General features: G+C 34.5%; 1 protein-coding gene across 1 annotated transcript in view; it reads right to left on the reverse strand.

Moving 5' to 3' along the window:
- The window catches only part of LOC106467337 (maltase-glucoamylase, intestinal-like), a 37,887-nt gene that overhangs the window by 18,772 nt on the left and 5,745 nt on the right, over positions 1–13,370 (reverse strand). Inside the window, 6 exon segments of the mRNA XM_022395495.1 lie at positions 2,637–2,768; positions 3,753–3,878; positions 5,165–5,277; positions 7,865–7,961; positions 11,083–11,260; positions 12,857–13,032. Coding sequence (XP_022251203.1) covers positions 2,637–2,768; positions 3,753–3,878; positions 5,165–5,277; positions 7,865–7,961; positions 11,083–11,260; positions 12,857–13,032 — 822 coding nt within the window.

The following is a 13,370-nucleotide window of genomic DNA, read 5'->3' on the forward strand; positions in this document are numbered from 1 at the left end:
ACTTTAAGTCTGTGTAAACAATAGAATATAACTACAGTCTTGGTCAAAATGTTTGCATATTTTTTAACAAATAAGATGATTAATACTAAAATGAAATACAAATACACTTAGCGCTGTCAAACTGAGAAATACATGTTATATCAAACATCTATATATGTAATTTATATAAAGACAGGTTCTTTGGACATCGTGAACGACTTATTAAAAGAGAAGAGAGTTTTATCAGGTACCTGTAGAAAGATGTGTAATTCAGAATTTCACCAATCACAACAGAATCTTACAAAACATATATACGGGCAAAATATAACACCATATTATTGAAAAAAATCGTCTGTAACCTTATATCACTTCATATTAAATATTCAGTATATGGTTGGTTGGTCTTCCTCGTACTTTAATGATCTCCGCAAGGTGACGTGGCATGCTGTCGATGAGGTTGTTGATGTAATCCACCGTGATTTCATTCCAACTTATCACTAGAAGGCGTTGCAACTAAGCTACAATAGCTGGTTTAAGGGTCGTGTTTAGCATTTTTCCAGCTCAGGTCTACCCAACAGTTCTCATTGTGATTATAATCTGGAGACTTTGTTGGCCATACAATCTTGTAACCCCCTCCTCTACAATACGCACACCGTGGGTAGTAACGTTGTCATCCTGGAACACAAAGTTATTGTCAAACCTTGTCCCAGCATATGGCAGAAATATCATCTCCATGTGATGCCTGTAGGAGGCGTCATTGACGTTTCCCTGGAAGATATGAAGAGCAATTTTTCCACCATGATGAATAACTGCCCAACATGTACTGCACCACCTCCTGTGTGTTCCCTGTGGGAAAGACAGTCTTCCCTCATCTGTTCTTCAGGCAAACAACGATCACGAATTCTACTCTCAACTTTAACAAGAGAAAAACAGGACTCATCTGAAAAGATGGCATGTCACCAGTATTCTAACTGTAAGTTGCCATGCTGTCTTGCTCAAGTAACATCGGTTAACAGATAACCCTTTTTGCAAAATAACCTTCTTTGGTCAATCTCCTATTCGATGTTCTTCTGGATACCCTGGAATGAAGTGTTCATACTATTCCTGTCGTAAGGTGTTGCAAGACTTATTTCGACCTTGATGTGTTAACCTCATCAAAACACAGTCATCTCGAACAGTAGTTTTCGGCGTCTACCAGTAAACTTTCCTGGAACAACGTTTCTTTTGGTCTGATGACGTTTCAGGATTTTAGATACAGTACACTGGGGGTGCCCTATTGTTCTGACAATGTCCATTTGATTCATAACATTTCTGGGCAGTCTAATAATTTTACACCCTATAACTTCTGGCACGTGACGAGGCATGATTCTATACCAAGTACAGGGAAATTGTCTGAACAAAGCGTTGATCTGTTTCTGAAAAGATTATACCAAAACCACACTCTTTTATACAAAACAGTTGTGTATGCGTGTTTTGACGAACAGATGCTCGAAATAACTTATACAGACCAGAATAACAACTCGTATATGTTTGTCTGATCATATACTACCTTCTCTGTTACTACTCGAACATTTACTGAAATACTACTGTATACATGTATACAATAACATCAATATAAAACAATATGCAAACATTTTGCTAAGTGTGTACATATCTAACATTAAATCAGTCATCGAAACCTTCAATTATAGATGAAGATTACATGCTAAGTTATTCGTTGTGCACAAGAAACTCAATGCTATACTACCGGATTTCAAAGGCGGACTGCAGCACATAAGCATCTATGAATGTCGACTCTTACAGTACCTTGAACCATAAAAACCAATTATGTAGGATTCCAACACCCATTGTTTACTTCGAATGGACGGGTTTTTGTTTGATGGCACTTTGGAAATTTTTTTGCCCAACTATTGCAAGGAAAGGCCACACTTTTTTTTTCAGTATGACAATGAACCACTCTACATTGCAGCCCGTGCCCAGAATCTGCACTGGCCAGCACAGCATGCTTAGTTTAACAAATTTAACTGGTGTCTAATCAACAAATGTGCATTAACAGGGAGAGTCAAGTGTTAGTAACAGAATGCGAGTTATAATTAACATTAAATATAGGATTACTTTTTATGAATATGGAACCCCAGGAACTTAACACGACCCCCTCCTCTTCATTGGACATGCTGTCCAAGCACATCTGGCATTATAGTGTATAATTTCTGCAGAATAATATAGTAGCATTGGTTCTTACTAATTTGATAAGAGAGATGTTCATAAAATACAACACAAAACCTTATAATTGCCAATGACTTACGTATTGACCACTAATATATCAATGAAAATTTAACCTGGCTTAGAAAATGTTTTGTGACGTCATAATATCACGGTAATGCACCATATTTAAGGTATAACTTGAATGTAGAAATATTGCACTCGTGTACTAAAACCATTCTGGTGCTGTAGTGGGAATAACCAACAACAGAAGGATGTTTGTGGTTGGAAAGATCGTAAATTACTGTCCTACAACGGTTTTTTTCAATAGTTTGCAAATTATTGTAATTATCGTTAATCGTAGATTTAAATAGTAGGAATAAAAAAATTATAACAGTTGGAAACGCCCACCACACTTTACAGTTATAAAACTCACGAACTTAATCAAAACTTACCAGTATGATGATCCATCTCAGTCCGTCTTTCTTTGTCTCTTTGATGTACTCTGGGAACCCTTCCCAGTTGACCTTGTCCCAAGTGAAGATTTTCCGATCCTCCATGTAGTCAATATCAGCATGCTGTACATCCTGTTCGAAAAAAAATTAACAGTTTAGTAAAAACTTATAGTCATTAATCTGGTAACATTAACTCGAAATATTTTCACCCGGTTCCAAAATTCTTTTATTGAATGAATATATGAGTATCGTTTTGTTGTATTTTGGTTAGAGTATAAAATAATATATTTTGCTAATGAATATGATAATTTCTCGTGTGAAAATTATTAAAGCAATTATAAAGTTTTTTTTTAATAGGAGAAAAGTAGCGAAGATGTTGACGAATAGTTGATAAAGTGTATAAATCATACAAACACTGAAATTATTTCCTTGAGCTTAAGTTATAATCTCTGAAATATTTCACCATTCCTATGTTCAACTATCACTTAAAGCTTACCATGAAGTAAAAGGTTTCATATTTCATGGACTTTTGATACAATTTTGTAACTTGAGAAACAATGAATTAAAAATCTAACCAAGTTACGTACGTCATTTCAACGTTCACAGTGTTATTATACGTAGCTAAAATACTGGCGTAACTTATCTTTATAGTGTCTTAAGCCTGAAATAACAGCTTATAAAGATATGATTATTAAAAAGAACATCGTCCCCCAGAAGCACAGAGGAAATTTTGCGAACTTATAACACTAGAAACCGAGTTTCGATACCCGTGTTGGGTACAGCACAGATAGCCCATTGTGTGGCTTTGTGCTTAACTACAAACAAAAAAGAAAAAAGAGTATCAGAGTAAAAGTAAAAAAAAAAAGAGTGTATATTAAAGACCTCCGATGGCTTATCCGTAAGTCAGAGGGCTTATAATGCACAACACAGATAGACCATTGTGTAGCTTTGCGCTTAACAACTAACAGAAATAATCCAACACAGACGAGATCTTTCACCCTTTGCCAGGACTCTTCTTGCTGGCTGAGATACAACAACTATAGAAGTGGTTGAAACGCTATTTGTTTAGCAAATCTCTTGAAAACAACTGTTACAATGTGAAGACGTGTTACTCACCAAAGGAATTTCTGCATCTACTGTTCTCTTCACGGCACTCTTTAAATTTTCTAAGCTGTTGTAGCCCCATCTACTTAACTGGAATCCCAAGGACCAATAGGGAGGCATAACAGGGCGACCTACAAGCTGTAAAATATTCTTAAGTTATTGATTATATTTTCAAATCATTGATTCGATTAAAGTATATTTTTGTAGCCTAAGCCTAAATTATAAAATCGTGTGTGAACAATGCTAGTTCGAGACACTCGCAATAGTCATTATTTCGATTAATTGACCAAATTCTAGTAATTGTGGTATTTTTATTGTATTCTTATTTGCTACGTTCAAAAATATTAATTTTTAATTGCTTTATTATTTCCAAAAGAAAAAAAAATACAGGCGGCAGATTATACTGTACTCTCTCCCCATTTAGCAATATTATATTTCATTTGTGAATAAAATTGGTAGACAAAGAGTAAAATATGCAAATGCAATAAATTCGTATTTACTAATATTACACAGTTAAAGACTTGTTCCGTCTTTTACGATTGACTGGATTAGTGAACAACACCTAACCTAAGACGTTATATTTTGATTTTTTAATCTTACTATTTGATGTGCTAGATTCGTCATCTACTATTATTTCTATTCATTATTTTCATATGTATTACTACAATTATTTTCAGTGTTCTGTGAGTATATCTGTATGAGTTGATCATATTTCTATGATAAGCTACTTCCAAAAGTTTTATCTTATTTCTTACTATAGACAGCACAAATAGCCTATTGGTTAACACACCATGCTGCGGATAGAAAAGTCCAAGGTTCAAGCCAGGACATGCTTCAGTTGTGGGAGCATTATAACTATTCGATAACGAGTATCCGCGGCGGGTGTTGCTGAGTGATTGCACTCCCTCTGGTCAGTAGCTCTAAATTAAGGATGGCTATACCTAAGCCATAGGGGTCTCTGACTTAGACATTTAACTCGTATTTTGCATTTGGAGTCGTTCAGGTTGAAAATACTGAATAATGTTTCTTCTGTGTTTGAGAAAATGATGAATTTTATATATACGATACCATAAGGAGTTACAAGCTATATATTCCAATTAATTGCTTTTCATTAATTTTCCATGTCAGCAAATTAATCTTACCAATAGTTCATTCGCACGTTGGTAAATGTATTTGGCTATTGTAAGTAAAATTCTGCTGTGCTCCATTCGGTAAAAGAGGTTAATAAAATGTCAGGAGACGATTATTCATATACCTCACCAAAAAGATCACACTATAAGAGCCCCCCCCCCCCCCAGTGGTACAGCGGTATGTCTGCAGACTTACAACGCTAGAATACGGGTTTTGATACCCTTGGTGGACAGAGCACAGATTGTGTAGCTTTATGCTTAATTACAAACAAACAAACACTATAAGAGATCTACCTCTGTGTACAGTTGAACAACATGTTCCGGTCCCTTGCCGATAAAAACAAAAAAATCCAACACGCCACCTGTTGTTTTGAAGGAGATGGCAGGAGCAGGAAGCAGTGTATATTCTGAAAACCAGGTGAAAGAATAGTTTACAAAAGCAAATCAATAAATTAATTCTTGGCTCATCCATCAAGCTATATATGTTATGTTCTTTGTCTTTATCTAATTTTCCTTAACTTTTCTTATCTATCTTCCCTTTCTCTAGCTTATCCCTCTTCCCTTCCCCCAAGCTTACCTACCTTTCCATCTCTGCTTTTAAGAATTTTCATCAACTTACATTTTACTTATTATTCCCATCAACCATCTACCCACCTCTAGAAGAATGAATCATTAACCCTTTCATCCAGGCTGTAGGTAAGTTACCAAAGTATAATGAAAGAAAAGATTGCAAAATGCAAAATAAAATATGTAGATCTGTTAGTATTGATCACAAAGTTCCAAACAATTCATGGTCAGAGTTTCTACTTCTCACCTTTGCACACTTATTTTCTGTGGTTATTATATTGTTAGGAACTGACTTGGAAACTTGACGAAACAAAATAAATAATACTGTCGGGACTTTTGAGTATGGACCACGAAATTCCAAAGTAAATCTCCTGAGAATTTCTACTTCCAATCTTTTCCCACTTATTTCCTATGTTTATTTTACTGTTAGAGGCAGAAACAGAAACATTTCGAAAACAAAGCATTGAGTCGCCACTGTAGGCATTAGACTTTTTCCGGCTTCGAAAACATAGTTGGGTACGGCTTATCGGCTTGTTTGTAGTACAGTAATTGTAACAAGCATTGTATAAAGTACTATATAAAAGTGAGAAAATTATTTACGGTATGGCTGTATACAAAGTCTGGTCCAATTCAATAAACTTGTTAAGAATATGAATGTTAGTTACGTCCCGGGATTTAGCGGTGTAGGTGTAAAAATGTATAAGAGCTTATGAACATCCTGTTTCCTGTTTAACCATACTTACACAGTAACCGATAAATGCTTAGTTTCCTGTAATATAAATACGGCCCGTTTTGGTTTAGCCAATAATTCTAACTTAGCCTTCTTGAGCACTTTAGAAGCCTTACAGAAAAGGGATATCACTATAGTTTATGCAGTCAAATTAATTCGTTGCAGCATACGGTTTTTAGAAGCAATGAAGGAACATAAAGATAAAAAGGCCTTAGAAGCAAAGAAAGCCATTAAGGAAATGAATTTTCATTAATAACACTGACAGAGACAACAGGATTGTTTCAATCAATCATGGTCAATTTTTAATCAGTATTATAAACAATATGAGACAACAATTATTCACACCAACTTCTTCTCATCAACCAACTGGGTCAGAGCCAGGAACTTCATTCCAAACATAATTTCTGAGCTCCGTATCTTAAAAGTCAATGAGTGGCCAGCATAGATAAATGCAGGCTTTGGAGAAAGGGAAATAGAGTCCCTTTGTAAACGTTTCATATTGCCATTTTCAAAAACAGCCACAGCATACAGAGACTTTCTAGACAACCGTGGGTGTCATATTCCATCAAATTTGAATACTTTAATCGAGTGTTCAAATGTCATCCCATGCAGTTCTTCCGAAAGCGAACGAGGATTTAGAAGTATGAACCTTATCACTATGGAAACGAGTTCTTGGCGGTGACAAATCCCATGCTCATTAGCTTCACGGCCTTATGATTCAAAACTGGAAACCAGACGACTATATATATATACAAATGGCTAAGGTGTCATCGTTCACCAACTGATATATGAACAAGAGTAGCCAAGTCCAAAAAACTCACTACAGACCAAGTTTGGAAGTTATGTTAATACGTTATGCAGGAATTCAAAAGTTCAAGGTTAATATTTTATTGTAACATTTTCAAATCTAGATTTCAATTACAATTACAATTTACTGCTACTAATTCTGAAATATGTGTTTTTATGTATTGGTGACGTAATAAATACTAATCATAGTAACACTATCAAAACGCGTTCCCTCACTTCTATATTTAGCACTATACCACTGCTTATAACTCATCTTTTATTTTCCTTTTCATATCCTTACCCATCTTTCATTGTTTCTCTGTTCTTACGTCCATTCTTTTCACGACTCAAGCTATTGAATTTTTCCTTCCTTAATTTTTTTCCGTTTTCTTTTCTGCTCTCAACGACTTTTTCTTCTATCATGTCAGATATATTTCCTTCACCTATCTTCTTTGTCTTCTCCTTATGTAAATACATATCCTCCCCCCTCGTCACTCGATCATCCTTTTCTCTCCCATATTTCCCATCATTTTCTGAAAATACCCCCTACCACACTACATACCATATGACGTTTGAGTCTTAACCAGCAAACTTTAAACAATTTATGTTTTGGAATAACTTAAAAAAAAAGGTTCACATCGATTTCACTATGTTACAAGTTTAGAAGTATCTTATTTTATTGATAATTTTACTTTATAAGCCTCATGAAAGCGATAACACTACATGATGTTTTCCAATTATATTTTACTGTATAGTATTTCACACTATATTACATGCATAGTATAATGTAATAAAATACATAGTATAGCACATTGAAGTATAAGGTAGAGCAGTGTGTTTTATAATAATCAGTACTTTAAATGTTAAAATGTTTGAATTATTACTCTAAATTCGAATATATCAATGCTCACCCATTGCATTGCTGTTTAGAAACAGTACTCCATGAGCTTTCCCATCCTTTTCTAAGCAAGTATAAAATGGATAAACGCCATAAAGATTTTTTCTACCCTGCAAGAATAAAATATCTAAGAAAATGAAATAAATATTTTGCCCTGGTGATCAGGTTTTCTTATTAGAAAGATTTTATCGAAGCTATTAGTTTTGGGGGATAGATACACTTCTAACTTAGTAATAGCAACCACTAGTTGCAAAAGTTATGTTCTTTTTCAACTATGAATTGGAGCCTCACAACGTCGTTACAGCCCATGTCACTACTTCCGGTCATACTTTATCTGACGGTCATACATCTTGCCAACAGCCCTGCATCGTAGTTTCCATTAGAAAATGCTCCGTCGTAATGATGTAATGTCTAAAGCACAACAGTGCTTTTTGCATGTTCTCCATTAACACATCTCTTGTATGACGACGACGGTTTCCTAGCATCCTTTTCAACAGTCTGATCACACAGAAATCAATAGGCGCTGCATCTGGCGACTTAATTGGTATGTCTTCTTATGAAACAACAGAAATATCCGTTTCAACCTTCAATTCCTTGAGGTATGCAATGGTTGAACTGATATGTCATAGATTCAACATGTAACTTGTTTCGCTTTTATAGACAATGATCTTTTATGATTATGTTACGTACTGTTTGTTACCTGGAGCACGGGGTGGGAGATCTGTTGCCATTAGCCCTTACGTTCGTAGATTCTCATCTTTTACACAACGCCGAACTTTGCTTACCACGGCTTGGGTACGACTTGTTGCAGGTCTCTTTATTTGTGGTCTTGGCTCCCAAGTTGATCTATATTCCTTTGTTTGCCAATGCCATGAAGTGCAAATGATATTCCCGTCTGAATGTGTATGAATATTTTGTTTCGGAAAGGGCTGTTGCATACCTTTCCTAAAACGATCAATTTTCGGTGACATCATACTACCTATAAAACACCAAATAGTATTAAAATATAGTTCTGTTATCTTCTACTTCACTACGACTTAATATCGGCTGGGGTTATCACCTGACTTGCTGCTTTACACATTCAAAATAATTTTAATATAACCTACTCCACTTTCCGTAGTTTATTTTTATGAATGCAACTTATTGACAGCCTTTGGAGGAATTTGTATATTTCTGTAGAAGTTTGCTTTAGAAACTAAGCTCTAAGTTTTGATAACTCTTCAAGCTATTGGTTTATAATTAGTTATATTTTTAAGAGGCATTTTGTAAGGATTAGCTATCTCTTGGTAAAAAAAATTACTATCTAAAAACCAACCAGAGCAAGGGTTGTGCAACATTTACTAATTAATGTCATGGTACTGTGATAATACTAAGCAACACATGGGTACTGTGATAAGTACCATCAATCTTTGTGTGGAGGGTTTACTAAGTAATGCCTAAGTAATATGAGCTGTATGTGGAGGGATTACTAAGAAACGCCTGGATGCTGTTATAAGTACCATCAAGTTTATATAGAGGGTTTATAAAATAATGTCTGGATGCTGTTATAAGTACCATCAAGTTTATATGGAGGGTTTATAAAATAATGTCTGGATGCTGTTATAAGTACCATCAAGTTTATATGGATGGTTTATAAATTAGTGCCTAGATATTGTACGCTTTACGTGGAAGGCTCACTAAGTAATATCTGGATACTGTGATCTTTATGTGGAAAGTTTACTAAGTAATGTCTGGATATTGTGATCTTTATGTGGAATGTTTATAAAATAATGCCTGGATGCTGATATAAGTACCATCAAGTTTATATGGAGGGTTTATAAAATAGTGCCTAGATATTGTACGCTTTACGTGGAAGGCTCACTAAGTAATGTCTGGATACTGTGATCTTTATGTGGAAAGTTTACTAAGTAATGTCTGGATATTGTGATCTTTATGTGGAAAGTTTACTAAGTAATGTTTGGATACTGTGAGCTTTATGTTGAAGGTTTACTAAGTAATGTTTGGATACTGTGATCTTTATGTTGAAGGTTTACTAAGTAATGTTTGGATACTGTGATATTTATGTAGAAGGTTTACTAAGTAATGTTTGGATACTGTGATCTTTATGTTGAAGGTTTACTAAGTAATGTTTGGATACTGTGATATTTATGTAGAAGGTTTACTAAGTAATGTTTGGATACTGTGATCTTTATGTTGAAGGTTTACTAAGTAATGTTTGGATACTGTGAGCTTCGTGTGGAAGGTTTACTAAGTAATGTTTGGATACTGTGGATACTGGATAGAAGGTTTACACAGGACTAACTAGGATTGAGTAGAAGGTTTACACAGAACCATGTAGGACTGGGTAGAATGTTTACACAAGCCAACTAAGATTGGATAGAAGGTTTACACAGGACAACTAGAATTGGATAGAAGGTTTACACATGACCATTTGGGATTGGGGAGAAGGTTTACAGCACCGGCTTAGAATGAATTTATATTAATATGAAGGATTTACTTGAAATCCCTCAAATTTGTAAAGAAAATTTTTAAAAAGCCAGTTTTGGATTGACTTTATGAAAGATTAAACAATCTGGAAAACTTCCAATGGTAAGTAAGAATTAAACACATGTTCATGTGGAGGATTTCTTTAACAACCGACCTGATGTGTAAGAAAAACGTTTATTTAGAACAGATCCGGAATTTTATAACATTTTTAAAACAACTAGACTGGATTCTGTGGAAGGCTTACTGATAACCACCTTTATTTACATTAAATGCTTAATAACAATCAGCTTTCATTGCGTGGAAGCTCTATTTATATGAGAGGCTTTGTAGAATCAGTTTGGGATATATGAATGAATTAGCAAAACCCAACCATGTTATATGAAATATTTACCAGAAGTAAAAACATTTTTCTAAAAATGTTTACTAAAGGTCAGTTATATTTAAATGGACAGTTTATTGAACATCAAAGGTCTACCTTTCGAAAACGCTCGGGTTATAGGTTTTTTATTCATTTCTATCAAGAATTCTTGAAGCTACGTATTTTTCTAACACCATGAAAGATGTTGTTAAATATTATTTACAATAATAATGCCCCAAAAGAAGTAATAGGTGTAAATATATCTGTAAAATGAATGCTTTGTGACCAGAAACTGCAAGCAAAGAGAGCATATGAATCACTCCAGCATCGTGAGTGACGTCATGTGTAAAAACGGCTGTATACAGTATTTCACAATCAGGACTTACCGGCCAGTCGTTAGGGAACTCATCTCGAGTAAAGAGAGGCCAGGTTCGGTAGTTGAGATCGTGTTTGAAGGTTGCGTGGTTATTCTCTCCCAAACCATACACGTTCTCAGCTGGAAGGTAAGAGGCAATCTGTAGAAACTGGTCTTCGAAAGCTAATCCGCCAATACTGGTGTCCCATCTGTGTGCAGAATACAAGATTTATTACGACAGGTGTTCAACGTGCCCAAACGTCTCTACTGTTTTTTCCTTCCCACGGAATGCCTAAATGTAGTGTTATAAAATAAAGTTTATCTCTTTAACCTCCTATGTTTTTTGTCTCTCTTCTTTCTATAATTGTTTTACTTATTTAATTATTGGAGAATTATTTCTTCGTTGATAATTCTTAAGCGTAGAGCTGTTCAACGGCTGTATTCTATCTGTGATTTGGTTACCCTAGGGATCGAGCCCTTATTACCGTTATAAGTCGTCACGTGAGCCATCGAAGAAAAAATGGAGAAACAAATACACATATACTTATTTATTGAATATAATACTGAAGTTAAAGAGCGAAATAACACGACAAAGAAATTCAAGGCTCAGTTTATTCTTAGATTCGTCACTTATCACGGAGATAGGCAGGTTTCAGAGAATTCTATCCTTATCAAACCTCTTGTAGTTGTGATCTATAATTCTAATCTATGAGTATTGCGTTTCTCGATTGTAAACCAGGCACAATACACATGAACACGACAGAAGTTGAAAGAAAAAAAATAACTTCAAGTTTCTTTCTTGTAAGCTGCTATAACAGTGCGTACGCATTGAAGCTTCATCAATGTGAAGTTCAATGAGCTTTGAATTAATAGTAGAGATTATATTCGATCTCATAAATAGGTATCACTAGTTTAGTTTGTTTTAATAAGTCTAAATGTTTTAGATAAAACGTATTTCAAACAAATTTTAAAGTTAGAGTAAGCATCACTCTTTCTTCATCTTCCTAATTCTTATTCTTAATTGCAGTCTTATTTTCCTACCAAACCTTACAATAAGGGATTGTATTATATGTATATCCTGATCTAGAAACCAGTTTTCTTGGATAAAACTACAAAATTATTATCATTTTTCTAAATTTATGTAGTCTTTCACTCACGTTAACTTTTATTTCAACCTGAGATCTATCTATTAGTTTCAGCCTAAACACAATTATAATTGCTGTTATTCTAGTCCCCATATCTGATCTACAGGAGGATGGAGTCAGACCTGTTTTAAGGATGCTTAGCTCCCTCTGTTTATATATTTAGACTAAAAAATTATTATTTTTTAATACTGTTGAACATTATTATTCCCCATGGTTAAAATGTTACAGCTGTTAACACTTTCTAAATCGAATCTTCCGTAATTCTCAATTCAAAGGTTGTTGATTTTGGCTCTCTGACCGAAATGGTCGTTAGCTTTTAGAAGCTCAACCACAATATTGAAATAGAATAAACAATTTAGTTTTTTTAATCGATTAATACCTGTGTACGACTCTAAATGACACTTACAAGCACCAAACTGGTGAATCCGAATTGTTCTTGTGGTAATACCTTTATATATATATATATCCTGGTCTAAAGATCGAACCTGTAACCTCTTGCACTATAAGTGAGTTTTCTACTAACTGTGCTGAAAGGTTAACTAAGTAGCACTAAGGCACTTTTATAACAGCTCAAACTACTACTACAGTTCTTCCGCGTAAGGAAATAGTTTGTAAGAACTATATTAACTGGAAACGAACTAGTTTTTCCTAAGAACTTACACATTTATAGCATTTTCTTTCCTCTTGATTTTGAAACTAAACAAAGATCCTGGTTCCTCCGTGTCCAGAACGACTTCATACTTTAAAGCGTTTAAGTCAAGTTCTGGCATTTTATTTAACAAGTCAAACTTTTTTTGAACTGGAACTTCATAACGATTATTGGCTGGGTCTGTGAACTAAAATAATAAAATATTGAGTTATTAGCTAAATTTAAATTTAAAGTTCAGAAACAGAAATTAGGATTTGACTAGATCTAGAGCATAAGTGTAAAAAAAAAAAATTACAGGCAATATTCGAAATCCTAGTTCATCACTATTTCCAAAAGTCACACCAGATAACACAGGCCCGCGATGGTTTTATTGTCTTGAAATTTGTACATGTTCTACAGTAATTCCTGCATGCTGAATCCGAAAATGATATCAATTTTCTCCATCACGTACATATATTTCACAAAACGTCATATTTACTTTTACATAAGAAAATCATTTTCATTGAAATCGGGTCACATTTTGTT

Source organism: Limulus polyphemus, unplaced genomic scaffold (assembly GCF_000517525.1).
Source record: "Limulus polyphemus unplaced genomic scaffold, Limulus_polyphemus-2.1.2 Scaffold2574, whole genome shotgun sequence".
NCBI lineage: Eukaryota > Metazoa > Arthropoda > Merostomata > Xiphosura > Limulidae > Limulus > Limulus polyphemus.